The sequence below is a fragment of the Ochotona curzoniae genome, unplaced genomic scaffold, assembly GCF_017591425.1.
Source record: "Ochotona curzoniae isolate NIBS_2020 unplaced genomic scaffold, NIBS_Ocur_1.0 scaffold_4505, whole genome shotgun sequence".
Taxonomy (NCBI): Eukaryota; Metazoa; Chordata; class Mammalia; order Lagomorpha; family Ochotonidae; genus Ochotona; species Ochotona curzoniae.
In genome coordinates, this window is record NW_024467118.1 from 30,967,482 (window position 1) to 30,988,608 (window position 21,127).

A 21,127-nucleotide genomic window follows, 5' to 3' on the forward strand; every position below is an offset into this window, starting at 1 on the left:
AGCAAGGACCTTAACCACTGCGCCACCACGCCGGGCCCGCAGAGTACTTTTTTTAAAAATAAATTTTATTGTGTATATTTAAGGAATAACAACATGATGTTATTGAGATAGTTACATGAATAATAAAATCCTTACACTGTTTAGTGAAACAGATTGACATCATCTCACATATTTATCCATGTTTCCCCATTTGGCAAGAACAACTGTAATCTATTCTTCTAGTAAAAAATCCTGAATAAGATACTGTGTTAACTCCAGTCCTCATGGTGCACATTCAGTCTTTGCACTTGGTCAGTCTGCATGTTTGCTATTTTGTGTCCTGTTACCTACATCTCCTAAGTTCCTTTACCCCGTACTGATAAACACATTCTTTTGTCTCTGTGTATTTTTTACTTTTTTAAAAAAAAAGTGTTTTTACTTGAAAGACCAAAGCAGAAAGAGATCTTCCATCGCTGACTAACTTCCCAAATTCCCACAGCAGTTGAGGCTGGGTCAGTCCAAAGCCAGGAACCCAGGACTTCATCGAGGTTACCAGTTTGAGTGACAGGGGAGCCAACAGCTTGAGCCAACACCTGCTGCCTCCTGGAGCACAGAACATCAAGAAACTGAAGTGGAGGCAGAGCTGGGACTGCAATCCTGGCACCCTGGTGTCAGATCCAGGGGTCTCGAGTAGTGTCTTAATCATTGTATCAAACTTATCCTCACTTTTTTTGGTTTGTTTTTTGAGGTTTCTAAGTATGAGATCATGCCCCCCTCTCACACATTTTTTGCTCTGTTTCTATCTGACTTACAATATAACCTCCACATCCATAATGTTAGCAGAAATGACAGGATCTCATCCTTTTTAAAGGCTTTATAATACTTCTGAGTGTGTGTGCGTATCTCACCCCATTTCTTTCTTTGTCATCCATTCATGCATTAATAGACACATTGTTTGCTTATCTTTACTATTATTAATGTTGTACTGAATATGGAATGCAAGTACCTTTATGGGATGCTAATTTCATTTCCTTCAGGTATATACCCATAATGGGTTGCTATGTTATTTTTAATTTCTCCAGGAACTCCATATTATTTTATTCATTTCATCCCAGTTTATGTTTTCACCATCCATGTACAAGGACTCCCTTTTCCTGGTCCCCATGACAGTGCTTATCTCTTGCCGTTTTATACTAGCTATCCTGTTGGGAGTGACAGGCATTGGTCTGCATTGCCTTGGTGATTTGTGCTGTTGAGCATCTTTTCATAAACCTCTTGGCCGTTTGTATGTTCTTTTGAGGCATGTCTGTTTGGGTCCTTTGTTATGTATTTTCTTGCTATTCAGTTGAATGAGTTCTGTATACATTTTGGATATCAGCCCCTTATCAGAAATAAGGTCTGCAAGTGTTTTTTCCTCCAGTTCATAAGTTGCCTTTCCATTTTGTTAATTGTTTCCTGAGCAGAAGTTTTTAGTTTGGTGTAGTCCCATTGAGTGTTGCTCTTCTAGCCTGAGCTTTTGGTGTGCTACCCAAGAAAACATTGCTGAGGCCAACGTCAAGGAGCTCTTCCATTCTTGTTTTTGTTGTTGTATTGCACAGTTATTCACTGTTCCTTCCATTCTGTTTTTTTTTCTCTTGTGTTGTGCAGTTATTCACTGCTCCATAGTTTAAATTTTGCACAGACTTTAAGAGGAACCAAACTCTCAGATCTTCCTGGTTCACAGTGTTTATTCCACAATAAAAGCTCAGCTCTTCTACCATTTGTGATCCTAGGGAGGTAAAGTTAGGTGATAGGCAGTGTTAAGACTTGGCCTGATGGTTTCTTTGACTGAGCTGAGCCTGGCAAAAAAATCTATATTTCTATTAAGTGGTAATTGCAGAAGCCATAGCTATTCTCCTAAAGTCACCTGGCAGCTGATTGGTCATGGTGGAATGCCCTCATGGTTCTCTTTTCAATCCCTTATGAAATTACTGCCATTTTTTGCATGAAATGCTCATTAGCAAAACCTCTCCCTTTAGATAAACAAAACCATCAGAGATTTAGCTTCAAGGTCTAATCAAGACAACTCATTTTATCCAGATTCTGGCAATATCTGTTCCAACAGTGCTTTCAAAGAAGGGTCAGCAGAGAACCAAATCCATGGCCTATGCAAAAGGCTCCAATCTCAAGCGTGTTGGGAAATTCTGAAATGTAGCAGTTGCCGCATCTCTGTAGCGATGATGTGTGTTATGACTCAAAGGAAGAGCAGCACAGGTTTGTCCTCTAGGTGTATTTAACCACGAATCTATCCCAGTTTTTTCATAAAGCAGCACAAACACTGAGTAAGACTGCATGAAACAGGGGAGCTTGGTAATCCTCAAAACAATTCACATTATGAGAAAACTAAGGAATATATGGCTTGCTTTTTAGCAACAGATTGTGAAAGCAAGGAAGAGATGAAGTGAGAACTTAGTCTTAAAAGAGACAAGAAAAGTATCAGCTGATCACAGTGTGTGGACTTTATGTGGAAACTGATTCAAATTAGTTGTAATAGGAAATCAGTTTTAAGACAGTAAAGGCAGGCCTGGCACGATGGCTCAGTGGCTAAATTCTCATCTTGCATGTGCTGGGATCCCATATAGGCGCCGGTTCATGTCCTGGCTACTCCACTGCCCATCCAGCTCCCTGCCTGTGGCTGGGGGAGCAGCTGAGGATAGCCCAAAGCCTTGGGACACTGCATTCTTGTGGGAGACCCAGAAGAGCTCCTGGCTTTGGATCAGCTCAGCTCTGGCCATTGCAGCCATTTGGTGAGATTTTTCTCCTTCTCTCTATAAATTAGCCTTTCCAATAAAAAGAAAATAAATCTTAGAAAAAAAAAAAGACAATGAAGCAGTGTGAACATGGACTAGATACTTTATGATGTTAAGGAAGATTTATTAATCTTTCCTGAAGTAAGTAGTATTGATGTGAATTTTTCTTATATTTGGGGGATACATACTACAGTGTGAGATGCGAGTATATGGTTCCTGTGATTTACTTTGAATTAATGGGAGAAGAGTGGAATAATGAGTATGTTTTGGATAATAGGTCCATTATAGTTGTTTTCTCTGCCTTTCTAAATGTTTGTTATTTTTAATAATAAAAATATTTCGCCAGAACATGATCAAATATTTGATTTTCACACAGATTCATTCGAAATAACTGATTCTACACTAAGTATAAATTTTCCTTCTAGATTTTCTCCTTCCTTCTCAGAAATGTCAAGATTTCTAGATAGCAAAAGCCTTGGATTCACAAATGTAATGTGTTGCAGGGAACCAAACAGGTCATCAGTGACATCCTTCTGCACTTGTCCCTTTGCAGTATGGGAACGGAATTGTCTTGTGCGGGTGTGTGTGGCCTGACCCCAGAATACACTGGTTGTCTAATTAGAGGCTTGCGTGCCTGAAGGAGGCATTTCCCGTGCATCTTATGCTTTATAGGCACCCATTGGCACATCTGTCACTCAGTCTGTCTCGTGCTACGTGCCCAGGCGCAGGGCTCAAAGCAAGGAAAGTGATGCTTCAATCCAACCAGAAAGGAAGTTGTCATAAAAACTTCTAACTCTGTTGCTAGAGTTTTAACAAACACGGGTATAAAAGCTATGTGTTTAAAAATAGAAATTTTATTTGAGCCAAACCATTTTATGATGTTTAAAGAATTTGTTATTTTTTCTCTCATTCCACAACCCTCCCTACTTCACTCTCCCCAGAGCTCAGGTTGTTCACAGCCCAGCCCCCTTAAGCAAGTGTAGTTTATTGCCAGTCATGGTGGTGTCTGCTGCAGGAAAAGCTGATAAGGTGCCGAGGACAGAAATCTCGGGTCTTATCTCTCATTCACACATGGTGCCGAGAGTGCATCCTTTTCCTGTCCTAGGACAAGAGACATAAACTGGCCATCTCCTGGCAGCCAGCACTTCAAACATGCCTGGGACTGCCTCTACTTTCTGGAGGAGCCAGAAAGCAGAAAATGGGTCACTGCTTTTCTGAAAGTTGTTTTAGACCAGTGAAAATATAAGCTGTCTTCTATCTCAGTACATGTAACTCCATTTGAAGATGGTCATAAAAAAGGCAGAGAAAGGGAAGTGAGGGTAGAGGGAGGGTTGCTAAAACACCCAAGGGCTGCAAGTAACCGTGCCACTTTGGTTAGACATAGGTTTGGCATAAACGGATTAGATTTGGCTTTTTGTTTGTTGGCAGATCAAGCAACTGGTGTTAAGAACTTTGTTAAGAAAATGACACCCATATGGCCTTGTGTGGGAGCAGAAGAGTGGAATGTGGGCTCGTGTTCCTTCTGTCCTCTCCATGTTTCACCTGTGACATCAGCACAAGTGGGCAAAGAGGAGCCTTTGCACTGGGGTGAGAGCAGTGTGGATGGTGAAGGTGGGGCTCTGTTGCTTGTGCTATGGAGGCAGGACAGGATGGGAGCACTTGGCTGAGATGAGCTGGAGTGTCACCCTGTCCCCCATGGTCCAGCCCTGAGCTCCTCACTTACCAAGACCCAGATTGCACTTACAGATTTGGGAAGAGATTGGTCAGCTGGACAAATCTAACAGCTAGTTATTAAAATTCAAGAAGTTGATGACAACTTCCATAATTGCTATGTTAGTTAAGGTTTCCATTTTATTCCTGAAAACTTGCTAATCTCTTGGTGCTGTGAAATTGTCTAGGCTATAATGAATATTGGACCTGTAACAGACCTTTGAAAATAGAGCTGCCATTTTTACGCTTGGTTCTATGGTATCCTGGAAACCTCAGGCCCTTTAGCAGAAGAGTGGGGAGAAAAGGGGTGGGGAGGGCTAGGGAATGAGCTTCGGTTGCCTGCACCCCACCCCAGCTAGACCTCCTTTGACCCATTGTCCTTGTGTTGAATCCTGTAATATTAAAAGTGTGTTTGAAAAAGATCCCAAGAAGCCTTATGTCCTTGTCTTGCCAATCTTGTTTGGGAAGCCCTGCAAAGCCATTGATGTGTGGAAGGTCACATATTCTGTCAGTTGCGAATCGAATCTTTTGACTACCAGGATAGTGCCACTTCTGCAAGAACTCAGCACCTGTTCTCTTAACTTTGGTAGATAGCATTTGACAGCAGAGCCACATTAAGTTACAGAGCAACCTGTAAAACATAAAAATGGAAGGTAAGCACCTAGAAACTTACATGGGGCAGATATCATGGCTCATTGGGTTAAGACACTGCTTGGGAAGTCCTGATCATTTATCGGAGTGCCTGGGATCAAGTCCCACCTTGGCTTCCATCCGACATTCAGTTAATACACATCCTGGGAGCAGTAGATGATGGTGCACAAACTTGAGATCCTGCCACCCATCTGGCAAACCTAGATTGAATTTTGGTTTCAGCCCGGCTCAGCCTGACTGTCATGGGCATTTGGGAAATAAGCAGGATAGAAACTCTGTTTCTCCGTGTCTCATCATGTCACTCTGCTTTTCAAATAAATGTTTTAAAGAGGAAACTTTCTAAATTGGAACTTAGATTTTACATGTCTCTGTGAGTTTGGTTTTCTTAATAATTCATTTTAATAAAAAATCTTGACCTACATGAATTGGAGATGTAAAAAGCCAAATCAGTAACCTGGTCCTCCAGCCCCGATAGGTGGAGAAGTGCTAGACTGTAGGGCACAGAACTCCCCAGAGATTATACACATGTTGTTGTCTCGCAGCTTGCGGGGGAGATGAGGCTTGCTCACAGAATCCTTTGGATTCTGAGCAGGTAGGCAGGTAATATTTCTTGTTCTTTTCACATGAACTTTTAATGTCTTTCTGGCTTATAAAATGAAAAGGTTATAGCTTGCGTAAAATCTAGAAAAGGTGTTATTATAGGATTACATGCTTAATGGCAGTACTATTTGTTTTTATAGGCTCTTTGGAATTATAATTTCAATGTAGTTGCTTTGAATTTTTCTGAAATACAATTTCTACAACTGATTTTGTTGTTTCTAACTGTCCTCAAAATAAATTGCCCCAGTATGCCTTCTTCTTTTATTGTAGGGAGAACACTTAAGATGGGATCTATACAATGTAAGATTTTTTTTTTTTTGTCATTTAAAACATGATTCATTGAGTTCAAACTTTTATTTAATTGACTTTAGTAACTTCACTGTCTTTTAAACATAGAGTGCTTTTGTCTTACTTAATGTACTCCTGAAAGTATTTTTATTTGCTGCCTTGGTTTTTAGTGAATTAAAAAGGGTCTATAGAAATATTACAGTTTTGTAGAATAGAGAGAGGGAGCTTTTTTGGATGATCAGTTATATTTGCGTCAATTAACTTATTCTTCTCTTAAAAAATAATGTTAACTAGAGGCTGGCATTGTGGTACAAGGGGGTAAGCTGCAGCCTGCTAAACTGTCATCACATATGAGTGCTGGCTTGAGTCCTAGCTGCCCCACTTCCATTCTGGCTTCCTACTAATGTGGCTGGGAAGGCAATAGAAGATGGCCCAAGTAGTTGGGTCTCTCTCACTCACATGGGAAACCTGGCTGCTAGCTTTGGCCTGGCCCCGGCACCGGCCGTTGTGGCCATTTGAGGAGTGAATATCAGGTAGAAGATCTGTCTGTATGTCTCTCCATCTCTCTGTAGCTCTAACTTTAAATAAGTAAAACTTTAAAGTAATAATAATCTTGACTAAGCATTCCAGAAATCTTATGATGTTGTATTCCTAGTATCAGAATATTTTACTCTAATAAATCTTACTCTGTAAAAATCTTAAATCTTAACTCGGTTCAAAAACGGCTATACTTTTGTAACAAGGAGCCCAGATTGGAGTTGTCACAATTCTTAAGCAGCCTTCAGATTTCTGTGGAGTTATGATGGGAGAGACAGAACCCTCTGGAAGCCTGTACTTGTGTGCTTTGAGATTCGCATAGCAACCACCAGCTATATGGAAAAGCTGCTTGTGCCTCTTGAGAGCCGGGGAGAGAACCAGTTGACCTAGAATTATCAAGTTCAGTCGATTTGGGGTATTTTTAGGCTCTGTTCAGAGCAGTCAGTCCTTTATCACATTGATCATTCCAGCTTTGGAGGAGCTCATTTATCTCAGAGTGGCCGGTGTGTGCAGTGAAAGTGATCACATGAGTTGGTGCAGCTGTTCCAGGCCAGGGCCCTTCAGGAAGGCCGGGAGCCTGCTCCTCACTTTCCCTCTTCTCCCCCGAAGCCGTGCGATTCTTGTCAGTGCTCCATTAGTCAGGTATTTAAGGAAAAAGGAAGATGGGGCACAGCTTGGCCTTCACGTGAGGAATGTAGCATTATTCGTTATTTTTTCTGCTAAATGCTAATGAAGAGCAAGGTGTTCTGTCCCTGCCAGTTCCCCTGTTGTCATCTCTGAGATGTCTAACTCTCTTGTGTTTGTTTATTCCAAGCCAAGCTGTGATGCCCGATTCTTAAATAAGTAGTCCTACATGCTAAATTATTAGGGTTGCTGAGAGCTCTCTGTCTGATACAGCCTCACTTCATACCTCAAATATTTTACTTACCATTTTTCCTTTGCTGCTCAAAAGCAGTCCATAGTGAGCAACTTCTCTGTTCTCTGACTTGATACACTAAGGTGGGCATTCTGTCCCTGGTGAGAGAGTCACATTAGGACTTCATCAAAGCCCACAGTCTTCCTCTTCCACACGGGTACCATCGTCCTCCCACCCCCACACTTAATGAGAATTCTGTCTAAAACTTCCTGGGGATGTCTGGAACCAAGGATAGTACTGATTCCTGTAATGTAGTATTTTTCATCTTTTTTTTATTACTATTATTTAAAGATTTATTTTTATTAGATTGATATACAGAGAGGAGGAGAGACAGAAAGATCTTACATCTGATAATTCACTCCCCAAGTGACTGCAATGGCTGTTACTGTGCCGATCCGAAGCTGGGAGCCAGGAACTTCTCCAGGTCTCGCACGCAGGTGTAGGATACCAAGGCTTTGGGCCGTCCTTGACTGCTTTCCCAGGCCACAAGCAGGGAGCTGGATGGGAAGCAGGGCCGCCAGGATTAGAACCAGCACCCATATGGGATCCCCACACACTCAAGGTGAGGACCTTTAACCACTACGCTTTTGTGCAGGCTCTTTTTCATCTTTTTAAAGGATTTGTTTATTTTTGTTTGAAAGGCAGATTTGCAGAGAGGAGAGAGCAAACAGGGAACTGGATGGGAAGTGGAGCAGCCTGGACTGCTTATGGCCTGGGAAAGCAGTTGAGGATCACCCAAAGCCTTGGGATCCTGTACCCACATGGGAGACCTGAAACAAGCTTCTGGCTCCTGGTCCCTGGCTTTGGATTGGCTCAGCTCCGGCTGTTGCAGCCCCTTGGGGAGTGAACCCGCAGTCGGAAGATCTTCCCCTCTTGTCGCACCCACGTGTCTTACCGCCCAGCAATAAGACGCAGACACGAGTGAAGTCTTCTGCGGTAAAATTTATTGTGCACAGCAAGATGAGGAGGAAAAGGGCTCCAACCCCGGCAGGCTTTCTGCTCTTATGTGCTGTCTGGCCCCGCCTCCGCCGATGATAGGTCGGCGTCATGATTACGCAGGGTTCTGGGCGACTGGGTTCGTCAGTCCCAGTGTTTACATGCCTGCCGCGCCGCAGCTCACTGCGCATGCGCTAGGCGCCTGCGCAGTACTGCGAAATCTACGTGACTCTCTACCAAACACCAAGATGTGGCTTCTCTGGCCGGCGCCATTTTGGGTACGGCATGTGGCCAGTACGTACAGAGGCAGCTGGCAACACCCTCTGTCTCTCCTTCTCTCCGTAGATATGCCTTTCCAATAAAAATAAGTAAATCTTTAAAAAGAGAGAGAGAGAGAGAGTTTCTCACAGTTCTGCAGCCTGGAGGTTCAATAACAAAGTGCCAGTGTCTGGTTAGAACCTTTTTCTGCCATAGTGTATTGCTTCAGTAGGAGGAGAATAAGTGTTCCAGCCTGGGTGTTTCTTCCCTTTGGAGAAAGCCACTAATGCCATCACAAGGGCTCTGTGCCCATGATGTTATTTAACCCTAATCACCTCCTAGAAGGTTCATCTCCTAATGCCATCAACATAGGGACTTGGGACTGTTTCAATATAAGAATTTTTTCAAACCGTAGTATTACATCAAACAAAGCTGTGGTTAAGGGGAGACTGTTCTAAGTATGTGTTTTCCTGGAAAACATGTAATATTCCAAAAATCCAGATGAGTTAGATTCATAAAAGCATATCATGTTTTTAAACGAATCATTCAGTATGTACTTAGCTCTAATATGTGTGCTTGTTTAAGAGAAAAAAGTAAATTTACCCTGAATTTCACATATCATGGCTTATTCTTTTGATACCCCTCCTCCCATCTTCAGCCAGCTAGAGATCATTCTGAGCTTGAGGACCTTCTTCAGAGAAATTGGCCCACAGCAATAGTTTATGGTTTGTCAATTCTTATTTCAGAAAGAACTTATTACACATACCATGGGGTCCTAAAGACACAACACAGTTTCCCAGTGTATTTTACAATTGAGTTGCTGCATACTTTTTGTTCTCTAATTGAATCTGATTTTTAACACTGCTTCTGATCAAAATTTACATTCAGCCACGGTGGGTTTTTTTTAATTTGTTTTTAACTTGTGCTGCTTGCTAATACTTAAAGTGATGGTGTCTTGCAAGTAAACGCACAAAGGCTAGTTACTACCAAGACTTTGTATTTTGACCAAGTTCCAGATTTCATGCTTGGATGAATTTTTGTATTAAAATAGTTTTCTTTGACAGTAAGGCACTGAATGCTCTCAGTTATATAGAAGCCACAAGTAAATGCATAAAGCCACAAAGCTGACACCAGCAACTAACTGGCATTACCAGCACAGTATCACCAGGCATGCTTTCTAGCTAACAGTTGTGAGTTGCAGCCCAGGTTTAGCTTGGATGACTCTGAGCAGCAGAAACTTTTCCCAAGCCGCGTTTGCAGCTACATTGTAAACTGCACTGGTAGCAATGTGCTACTGGGAGCCTTGGGTGAAACTTTACATACAGCTGTTTGTCTTCCCCAAATGAGTTCTTTTTGCTTCTGATGTACCCAAGAACCATCTTGTTTATTCTTATGATATAGTTTGGCCCATGCAGGACATTACTTGTGCCCTCTGATAGAATTGTGCAGACATACGCACACACACACACACAGAGCACCCTGCTTTTTCTGATTGATTTGTGCCTTTGTTGGGTGGCTGAGCTAACATAGAGTAATCAACAGAAGGAAAACGGTATGAATTATTTGAGTTCCTGTTTATGTTGCTAAGGGCCACAGGGTATGATTCTCACACAACACACAGTTCTTACATATCTTATAGATTGAGAGATCATTTGCATCTTGAGGGAAGGTCCTGATAAGGAGGGAATGATTTCTTCTAGATGGAAAGGATTTATACTGGAAAATTCAGGTTGTCTTTGCTCCTTAACATTAGACCTACTTGATGTGCTGACAGAACCAAAGGGTGTGGTTCAGTGGAGGAGGGGACTGAGATTGGTTGGTTGGCTTGGTGTCTGTGGCTTTAGGTGAGCACTCACTTTACCTTTGTCCTCATTAGAGAGGGTGAGCTGAGGGCAAATGAAAGAAAAAAATGATTGTTGCCGTTAAGAATGTTTTTATTCCATTGGGAAGATGCTTACAAAGAAAATTACACAAACACAGAAAATAGAAGCAACTACTTGCTAGTTACAGATGGTAAACAAGAGAAGGTGTTCCACAAAGGATGAGGTTTATTGAATGAAGTGGCATGTATCGTCAAGGGATCTGGAAGAACAGTGTAAGGCCAGCGTGGTGATGAAGTGAATCGGTTCCTTGTGCCCTCCTCCTCAGGGGGAGCATTTGTTCTACACGTGCACCACACTAGAGGTCTTGGCATGTTTCTTCACCCTGATGAATCTACAAAGTCACTTCATACCTCCTCTTCTGTCTGTACAAAATAGACTAGTGTGATTCTGCCTCTCAGAGATAGAGTTTGAGTTTGTCAAAGTCGCCCAGCTGACAAGCTTAGAAAAGGTACAGGATGGTCTGCAAACTGCTCACTTGCCAAGCTTTCTTCATTTTTTAAGAGACTAATCCAGCACACACTGATAACAGACAAGCTCTGGTGGCAGCAAGTGTTTGTTCATCACAGGCAATAGCCATCAGAGCTAATAACCTCAGTTGCTAAATCCATTAGCCTTGAGCTCTGGGTGTCTTTCTTTCAGTGAGAAAAGTTCAATGAAGAATTATTGTTGTGGCATGACCTCTGTGTCTTAACTTGGCAGTCGGAAAGCTTCCATCCTCCTACCACTTCAGGTAGCAGTAATAATGAAGAAGACTGTGAGCTGAAAGGCTTTGTCTTTGAAACCACTTCCACACTCTGGGGTGTTTATTGTAAGCAGTAGAAATTGGTGTGTGTGTCCCTGAGAGCTCGCTAAATTCTCTAATCAGACTACTTTGCTCCCCTGTCACAAATGATACTAACAATTTTCTTATGAGAATAATAGAGAACCCTCGTTATTTAGGCCTTTCAGTGTAATCCATCTTAGTATATAGGCTTGAACGACACAATAGCAAAGTCTTCCATGAGCCTACAGAAGTTTGTGCAGACAGCTCATTGAACTGTTAAGTCTATCCATAGAATGCCTAAAGGAAACAAAGAAGTAACTGTTAATTCTGTAGATCCTGGAGAAGGGTTGGTACACATAGTTTCAGATATTCTTCAGGGCCCTGAGAGAAATGTGGTATAATTGGTATATTAGAATGTATCTGTCTCTTTTTCCAAGGTCCTTTATGTCTTGATATCTGCTCATTTCTTTCCTCCCCCACCCCTCCCCAGTGACAATTTAGTATTGCTGATAGTGGGCTTGGGCATCAGTTTTTTTTCAGCTCTGATCATGGCCCGTGGTATTGACTCTCTCCACTGCTAATGAGATAACTGAGTCCTAGAGAGCTAATGGTAGAATTCAGCACCATCACCCCACCCCTGTAACCACTCAGGCCCCCCAATGGATGCCTGAAACTGTGTATAATAGCAAATCATCTATATGCCATATTTATTTCTGTCTATATGCTTAAGTTTTAATTTGTATGATCAGCACAGTAAGATATTACTGACAATAGGTTATAATAAAATAGAACAATGATAGCAATATAGAGTAGTACAAGTTTTTACTTTGGGGAGAAATACTGAGCACATTTCCTGTAATGCTCTGTCAGTGACTATGATAACTGAGTTGACACCTAAGACACTAGTGGGTAGATGGCAGGCACAATGCAGGTGCAGTGCAGAGCGGGCAAATGCATAACTGGCAGGACAGAGCAGGGCTGCATTAGATCCCATCACATACTTAGTGGCCTGGACATTCTAACTCAGGAGAAGTCTATTTCTGGAATGTTTCATTTTATATTTTTGGACTGCAGGTAACTAAAACCATTGAAAGCAAAACTGCGGAAACAGCATTCTGTATTGGAAATGTCCAGGTAGAAGTTGGCCAACATCCACCCAGGAAGAGATCCTTGCCTTGTGTGAAGTTTAGGCTTAGGTTTTACTTCCTGCTTTAAAACAGTCACTGTTTGTCAAGAAAATATACATGCTAATTTGGTAAATTAAAAAACAGCCTGGCTTCTGGCTATGTTTTATTTGTGTGAATTACAAACTGGATAAGAGAGGCTTATTCTCTTGTAAAGGTAGTAACTTTGTTTTGACATTTTTTTTCTACATGAAACTTGCATCAATCAAACTGCTCTCCTCAGAATTAAGAATGTACCTTAGTCCCCACATTATACAGCCATTTGAAATGCGTGTTTTAGTGTTGGGATAGCTTCTGATGTGAGAGAAAGGTAACATGTGAGTGTGTAATACAGGCCATGGGTCATGGCACTGCAAAGGACTGAGCAAGGGCTTGGTGGTGCCTGGCAGCCTGGGAGCCAAGCCCTGCTCCTGCCAGTGCGCATCTCGGAGTGCCCTCACAGGAAGCACTGTGACACTCTCTTGTCTATCCTACAGAATGGAGATAACACCTCTCTTCTGGCTGCTGGAAAAGTTGTATGAAATGCCATGTGGCATTCAGTGCTGGCCAGTGTGTTGGTGGTGGCTAGGCTACCTCCTTCGGCACAGCCAGAATTGGTCTCTTAGGGTGAAGTGTACTCTTTCAGTCTGGCAGCCAGTCCCTTGGGTCTCTTGTTTCTCTGAGCTCTTGAAACAGAAGTGGGAAACAGAGCCTGCTGAGCTGCCTGTGTTATTCCACTGGGTGGTCACTGAGGGATTGCAGTCAAGTCCTTGGTTGTCACTGGGGAGTGTCAGTCATCAGTGTTTGTAGCACATCATATACACTCAGATACTCTAAAGGCTGCAAGGAGACCGTGAAGCTGTCTGAGAGCAGATGAAGTTAACCCTCCAGATACTTCTTTAGAGCCATGCAGGAAGAGTGACTCATACAGAGTGCTTTGATCCTACATGCCTTTGCACCTTGTCAGTGAAAGGGAAGGCACAACAGTACCAACGTAACATCTTTAGAGACACAAGTTTTTGAGCTGTTGTGTTAACTTCCTTACCATTTCTCCTTCTCATTCACTGAGCTCTGCAAAGCTGCTTTGCTTTAGGTGTCCTGCTCGGTCCTTGGCCATGCACACTTAGGGATGCACTTAGGTGTGATGCTCCTGCCTAGTTGGCTGAGTTTAGAATTGACTTGTGAATCTCATCATCCACTGGCAAATCTGAGCACCAGAACAGTGTGGGTCAAGCCAGTTTCAGTCGTGACAAAACCAGTGCACAATACAGAATGCCAAGGTGAGGTTGCCTGTACCGGATGTACAGCACCCAACCAGCACGCGTGAGAATCAGGAAAGGAGGGGGCGGAGCCAGCAGGGGGAATATGGGGGCGTTTCCTTGCTGGACAGCTACTACCACTGGAGAGCATGAGCTGGGATGGGGGCAGACCAGACTAGGCAGGGCTATAACACCTGTACGCCTCATGTGGACTAGATCAGGGAAAAGCCAGGCTGGGTTGATTATTCCTACTGGTACAAACAAAATTAGAGTGGGGGAGGGTTGTTTGGGCTCAGCATCAGCTGGCAGAAGCTGGCACTGGGGGCTAATTCTGTCAAATCTAACCACAGAACCACCTGGAGAGTACATAATCCGGGAGTGGAAGAGGCTTGGGAGGGAAATAGTGGACTCCTCCCTCTTGGGTTACCACCCCTATAGGAGGGCACAAAAACTAGGACAGGGGCTGGGATGGCTAGACAGTGAGACACCCAGCAACATCCATGAGGGCTGGATAGTTGAGCTGTTTAGATGAAACTAGGCTTTAATACCCATTGACATGTATGAGAGCCGAATGGGATGTGGGACAGACTGGACTAGTCTGCTACACATACTGACAAACCAGAGTAGGGGGCGGACCTGGTGGGGGTTATTGTGGGTCGCTCTGACTAGGCTGCAGCTCCCCACTGGTTTATATGAGGGCTGAGTATGTGCTGGGCAGAACCAGGCTGAACTGCAACACCCATTGGTTCCAGTGGAAGTCAGGGCTGGAAACAGAAGCAACCCAGCAATTGCAACCACCAGCTAATTGGGGGCGATGGACTGTGCCGGGCCCTGTATGTGCTAGTACATACAAGAATCTGGTCTGGGAACACCTCAGACAAAGTTTCTTTGGGGATCCCCCCAATCGAAATGCCGGACTCAGAACCCTAACCAATAAAAGACAGAGGACAGAACAAGTCAATCAACCACCTCGGGTATATGTTGCAGCGAAATACTGGGCAAACGGAGACTCTAAGATGGACTATGTCAATCAGTGAATTCTTCAAGGACCTCATAGTGCTTGGAGTGGGAAGATTGGCAGTGATTCATAACTGGTAGACTATCAAAACCACTTGAGCAAGACCCTTGGAGCATACCCTACATCCGGGACCTGGGGTGGGTGGGAAACTGGGTGGGGCTTCTTCCTCAATATCCCACTTTACCTCAGATACGTGAAGGAAACAATATGGAAATAATAGTCTCACCCACGTTCCTATAGCCCTTGAACTTTTTTACCCTAATTAACTGTAAAGATTGTCAAAAACATAATAATAAAAAAAATTGACTTGTGAATCTGTAGGGTTGAGCATGGAGCTGGAGGTCCAAAGGGCAGAGACTCTGCTGCCACACTCCCGAACTCTCCTACTTTTATCCATGCTCCTCGACTCTCCTGCATTTACCTATTACTGTGCCCACAGAGGAGCCTGCCTTTTTCCGTGCATACCCTCACCAGACTGTTGTCAGAACTGGTGGCATTTGATGGGAGCCTCAAGAATCACAGACTGATGCTGACAGTAGGTACTAGTTTGTTTACTCTAGGAATCCACCACCTCCTCCCTGCCAATCTGTTGGCATTCATCGTATTGCCCCCATGGTCTACCTGTTGAGAACATTTACAGTATGCAAGGGAGCCAGTAGATTTTCAAGCTGTGTTTTAAGCAAAAACAAACAAACAAGCAAAACTCAAAAACCCTAACTAATGAGAATTTATTATCATTGTTTTTAAAGGTTCATGTTTCTTACCACCTTTCTTAGGAAGGTTAAGTGTTGGCTGATTTTCTAGGAGTTAAGCTCGTATTTCAGCTAGCAGTTATCACAGATCTTAAATTTAACTTTTCCATAGTGTCAGTTCTTTCAAACATTTTTGAATATTATTCAGTACAAAATATTGTATGGCTCTTCCAGCTCTCCCAAGCAGCATATTGGGTTTGATCTTTGCCTGCTTGCCTTCTGACAGGTGATGAATACATTTTGCTATGTGTTCAGTTGTAGCTCGATTCTGACCACTTCTCCGTAGTGGCCTGCAGCTGGGGTGATAGTTTTCTCTGAGTTAAGCCCTTTTCTGTTGCCCACTCACACACACTTGCTAAACTTCTGTTCTCATTTAAATGTTACAGAAAGGATATGGTGATAAGGCATTTAATAACTATCAGCCAATGCACACGAAATCCAGCAGGGCATGTAGACAAGCAAGAGAAATACCAACACCAAAACCCCATTCATCCCCAGGAAAGCTCTGGCAAAGCAGTAACTTGTAGGGACTAGATGACTAGTGCCAAGAGGCGGCCACCACCCCTCCCCCTCCATGCCACAGATACATTTTATCAAAAGCCCATGGACACAAAGAAGGAATATGTTAAATATGATTCCCCCAGGAATAGTGCCCAGAATTTACCCTTTATGCATACGCATGTGGGAGATGGAGAAGGTATTCCCCACAAGCTGTGTTCTGGGTCCTCGTGGGAGCGTTAACCCACACCTGCAGCATCTAAGTTCTAGGTCAGTGCCCAAGGATCTGTGTAATCCTTAATGGGGATCAAGTCGACGTCTCAGATCACCAAGCACCAGAGCCTCCATGTCCTAGGTTTTTATGGGGGACTCCAGGAATTTCTTTTTTTAAGTTTACTTCTTTTTATTATTATCATTTTATTTTACAGTTCCATAGGCCCTGGGATTTCCCTTATCTCATCCCCAATTCCCTCCCCCTCTCACTGAGTTCACCTATATCATTACTATAATATAGTTCTTCATACACAACCATATGTCCATAATTGTGGGCATGGACAATGACAGAATACAGCATCCTATTGTCAAGAGATAGTAAACAGTTACATTGGGAGTCCATCTTTGTCTGGAAGTAGAGATGCATACTGCATTGTATCCTCACATCTGGATATGATAGTCTCCATTACACAGTTACTATACATCCCCTTAAATGAAAAGCCACAATACAAAATCAACGGGAAGAAAAATAGCAATTTACAATGCCATGAAGTTAAATACCATGCTGCTAGATATGACAGTCTCCGTTACACAGTTACTATACATCCCCTTAAATGAAAAGCCACAAAACATAATCAACAACAGGAAGAAAAAAAATTAGCAATGCCATGAAGTTAAATAACATGCTACTGAATGACTAATGTGTTGCTGAAGAAAAGAAAATCAAGAACCTTCTTGAAGAAAATGATGCTACTGTATGATCTATGAGTCATTGAAGAATTTAATCAGAAGAAAGTATTTTGAAGAGATGAAACTGGGCCCGGCGCGGTGGCGCAAGTGGTTAAAGGTCCTCACCTTGCACGCCCGGGATCCCATATGGGCGCCGGTTCTAATCCTGGTGGCCCCGCTTTCCTTCCAGCTCCCTGCCTGTGGCCTGGGAAAAGCAGTCGAGGACGGCCCAAAGCTTTGGGAACCTGCACCCGCGTGGGAGACCCGGAAGAGGCTCCTGGCTTCAGATTGGCATAGCATCGGCCCGTTGCACTCACTTGGGGAGTGAATCATCGGATGGAAGATCTTCCTCTCTGTCTCTCCTCTCTGTATATCCGCCTTTCCAATGAAAAAATAATAAAAATAAATCTTTAAAAAAAATTAAAAAAAAGAGATGAAACTAACAAAAAAAATGTATGAGATATAGTTTCCACTGATCTTTGTTAGTGAGATAATGTCTCCTGTAGGCAACAAACAAATGGGTTTTGCTTTTTCATCTAGTCTATTAATCTGTGATGTTTGATTGATGAGTTTTAGCCATTTACATTCAGGGTTAATATGAATGGGTGGTAATTTGGTTCTGTCATTTTAGCAATGGGTTGTTCGTTGATTTTAGTCCTCTGTTGTTATTTTACTGGGATGTTCTTCGCATTTGCCTTTGGTTTTGGTGGGCACTATTCCTTTTCTCTGTCAAGAGAACATCTTTATCATTTGTAGGGCAGGTTTGGAAGAGGCATATTCTTTTAACTTTACTGTGGAAGAATTTTATTTCATTTCAAAGACAAAGGAAAGTTTTGTTGGATATGTTACCCTGGGCCGACAATTTTTTTTCTTATAGAATCTGGAATATGTTGCTTCATTCTCTCCTGGCCTATAGAGTTTCCTGTGAGAGGTCTCCTGTAAGTTTAATTGGCATTACTTTATATGTCAGTTGATTTGATTTTATTTTTCATGTGTACTTTTAAGGATCTTTTCCTTATGTTGGATTGAAGAGAGCTTGATTATCATGTGTCTTGGTGAAGATCACTTTTGGTCAGGCCTGTTGGGAGTTCTGTGCCCCTCTTGAATGTTGCTTTCCAATTCTTTCTCTAGATTAGGGAAAATTTCCCTTATTATTTCATTAAATACATTTGTAAACCCAGCTTCTCTTTCTGCAACTTCTGGGATTCCCAGAACGCTTATATTTGGCCTTTCAATAATGTCTTTCAGTTCTTGATTATTTTTTTTAGCTTGATCCAGCTCTGCTTCCAGCTTTTTGCTTGTTTCTCCCTGGTGACAGGAAATATCTTCTAATTCTGAGATTCTTTCTTCTGCTTTCTTCAATCTAATGTTGAGACTCTCCATTGTACTTTTAGCTTGCTCCACTGTATTCTTCATTTCTGATATATCAGCTTTCATTTAATTCATTTCCAGTGAGACATATTCCTTGAATTCCTTGAATACCTGCTTTACATGCTTCTCATTGTTGATAAGTTTTAAAACAAGTGTTTTGAATTCTGAATTCTGTATCCCCCATTTTCTCAATGTCTTCATCAGTGAACTCTGAGGTTGGCAAAGGGTTTTGCTTCTTTGTAGGGGAGTCTTCAGTAATATTCATTGTGCCTCTGTCTCTTCTTTTGCTCTTGGTTGTTGTACTTCTGGTTATCAGAGTCTTCTCTTGGGGCAGGTTTGTAAGCTCTATCCCCCTCAGGCCTACAGTTCGATTTTACTTATTGCGGTTGGTACACGGCTCTTTGTTTGCAGTCACTTGTGCCACTCCCTCCAGCAAGTTCCATGTCTAGGTTCTTATGTTAGATTTCCACCATGGTCTCCATAGCCCCAGCTCCTGGTTAACCAGTCTCCATCTCCTGTGATGCCGTGCTAAGGCTACACCGTTGCTTGTACAGTCTTTTCCCACTTCCAGTTGGAGTAGATGCTAGGATTAGGAACCTATAAGTTGTTGGTGGTTGGTGGTGTTGATCATGCTGGAGCCTGTTGGCCATTAGGTCTCAGGGCCACATGGACCTATTTTGACCTGTGCAATGCTATAACTGGTATTATTTTCCTGTGAGACCAGTGCAGTGCACTGAGCTCAGTGAGTTTTTACTGAGCTCAACGCATGCACAGCTCACTGTTGTCCCCTTCAGTTTTAAATTCTTTTCCACACTGTAAGAAATGGCACCTGGTGTGCCACTATTAGAGTTCTTGATCTGCTGACCCTCAGTTCTGAAGGCTACCCAGACCTGTCTTGGGTGGAACCTGTAGGATGCCAAGTTGTTGCAGTGGGTGGAACCTGTAGGATGCCATGTTGTTGCAGTTCACTGAGTCAGAAATGAGTTCACTTCCAGCTCAATGCGTGCGCAGTCCTGCACCATAGCCCTTGCCTCCTTAAACAAAATGCTGCCTAGTACAGCTCCAGGAGGTGGACTAGACTATGAAATCCACCCTGTTCCTGCACTGCCCATCTGGGACCTGCTGCTCTGTCTCTACTTCTGGTCCAATTCAACAGACCAGCAGGCCAGGCAGCTCCTGGTAAATGTCTCTTCCCACCTTGTTGCTATTGGAGTTCAGATTGCCACTCTAAATGCCACTGGGATATCAGTCACTGCAACACCACTAAGTTGTTTTTGTTGCTTTCCTGTGTCTGTAGTCTCCGGCTACCCTTTTGCTGTTGTTCTGTCTTCTCCTATTTCCTGGAATGTACCCCCTCTGCTTCACACTGGCCAATATTTCTCCATCTGTTTAAATGCGTCCTTACCCTGTTCTGCCATCTTGATTCTCCCTAAAGTATTGACTCCAGGAATTTCATCATCACTTAGAGTATGGCTTTTTAGGCAGCTGTTTACTGAGACTCCTATCAAGAAAACTTGTCAGTTAATGTCTTAAGTAGCCGCTGTCTGTTCAGCTGCTGCCCTTCTTGGTACTCAGCCTCAGGCCCATGTGCCCTGTGCTTTGCAGTTCAGGTCCCAGAGGGGAGGGGAGAGGGTGAGGAGCTAGCCATCAGCTGCTGAGTACATGGCCCTGAAAGAACCATTGACACTTAAAACTGCTTTTTAACTCTTTCTTAGGATGATTCCAGCCCCAACACTCCAGATGGGGATGCAACCTCCACGACCACCAGTGCCTTCACCATCCAGGAATATTTTGCCAAGCGGATGGCTGAGCTTAAGAACAAGGCCCAGGGCACAGCTCCAGAGGCTGATCTTTCAGAGACACAAGTGAAACGGAAGGGAAAGAAAAGAAGCAAAGAAACAACAGATGAAAATGTGGAGGATCACCCCCAACCCAAGGTCAAGAAGCGTAAAAAGAAGTCTGAGGAGGATGGGTACCATAAGCCAGCAGCCAAGAAGAAGAGTGCCAGAGACGCCTGTGGGGTTGAGGCTCCTGATGCTGCTGCCGAGGCTGCAGAGAGCCTGGTAGAGCCAGCTGATGATGAGGACTCCCCCTCAAAGCCCCAGAAAAGGAAAGGGAAGAAAAAGCTGCTGGAGCCAGTGGAGGTAGCAGTGGACACTGCCCTGGATGAAGCACCGGTGAAAAAGAAGAAGAAAAAGAAGAAGAAGGGTTCCAGGTGAATTCCCCAAAGCCAGTGCCTTCCGACCACTCAGCTGTCAGGTGCTGCCGGGGCAAGCACCTTTGGCCTGAAGTCAGAGCTGCACCAACCCCAGACCGTGTGGGTACATCTTTCAACATGCCCGCCGACTGCCACATCTCGCCCGCTCTCCACGGTTGCCCTGGTCCTCTTTCCCGGGGGGAACTTTTCTGAATGTTCTCTAGATCATGACTTTCATAAACAAATAAATTTCTTTTTACATCCTGAACCCTTCGTAAGGGTTGTTTCTTGTATACAAATGTACCCAGGGTGGGGTGGGGGGTTATGTATGTTGACATTTCAAACTGTATTTGTGGTATTTTCCTTCAGTAATAACAAACTGCTTCCTTGTGAAGGACTTAGTCTAATTAAAGGATTAAGAGGGAATAGATTGGATCGAGACAGTTCCTTTGGTCCCACAGCCAGCCATACATTTTTGCCAAGTAGGAATTACAAGACTACGTTCCTGGGTCAGAGGGCTTTGTGTTGTGCTGTGTTTGGGTATTGATGGGGAAACTGTTCAACACTGTCTCTTCCACCAAGCAGTGGCCATCATTGTCTGTTGAGGCCTTCTCCTC

The 21,127-nt window shown here is 43.3% G+C and overlaps 1 protein-coding gene across 1 annotated transcript in view; it reads left to right on the top strand.

The window, feature by feature from the left end:
• Positions 1-20,775, top strand: part of PINX1 (PIN2 (TERF1) interacting telomerase inhibitor 1) — a 77,737-nt gene extending 56,962 nt beyond the window's left edge. Inside the window, exon 7 of the mRNA XM_040965864.1 lies at positions 20,029-20,775. Coding sequence (XP_040821798.1) covers positions 20,029-20,532 — 504 coding nt within the window. The 3' untranslated portion in view covers positions 20,533-20,775. The remainder of the gene's footprint in view (positions 1-20,028) is intronic.
• The last annotated feature ends 352 nt before the right edge of the window (positions 20,776-21,127 follow it).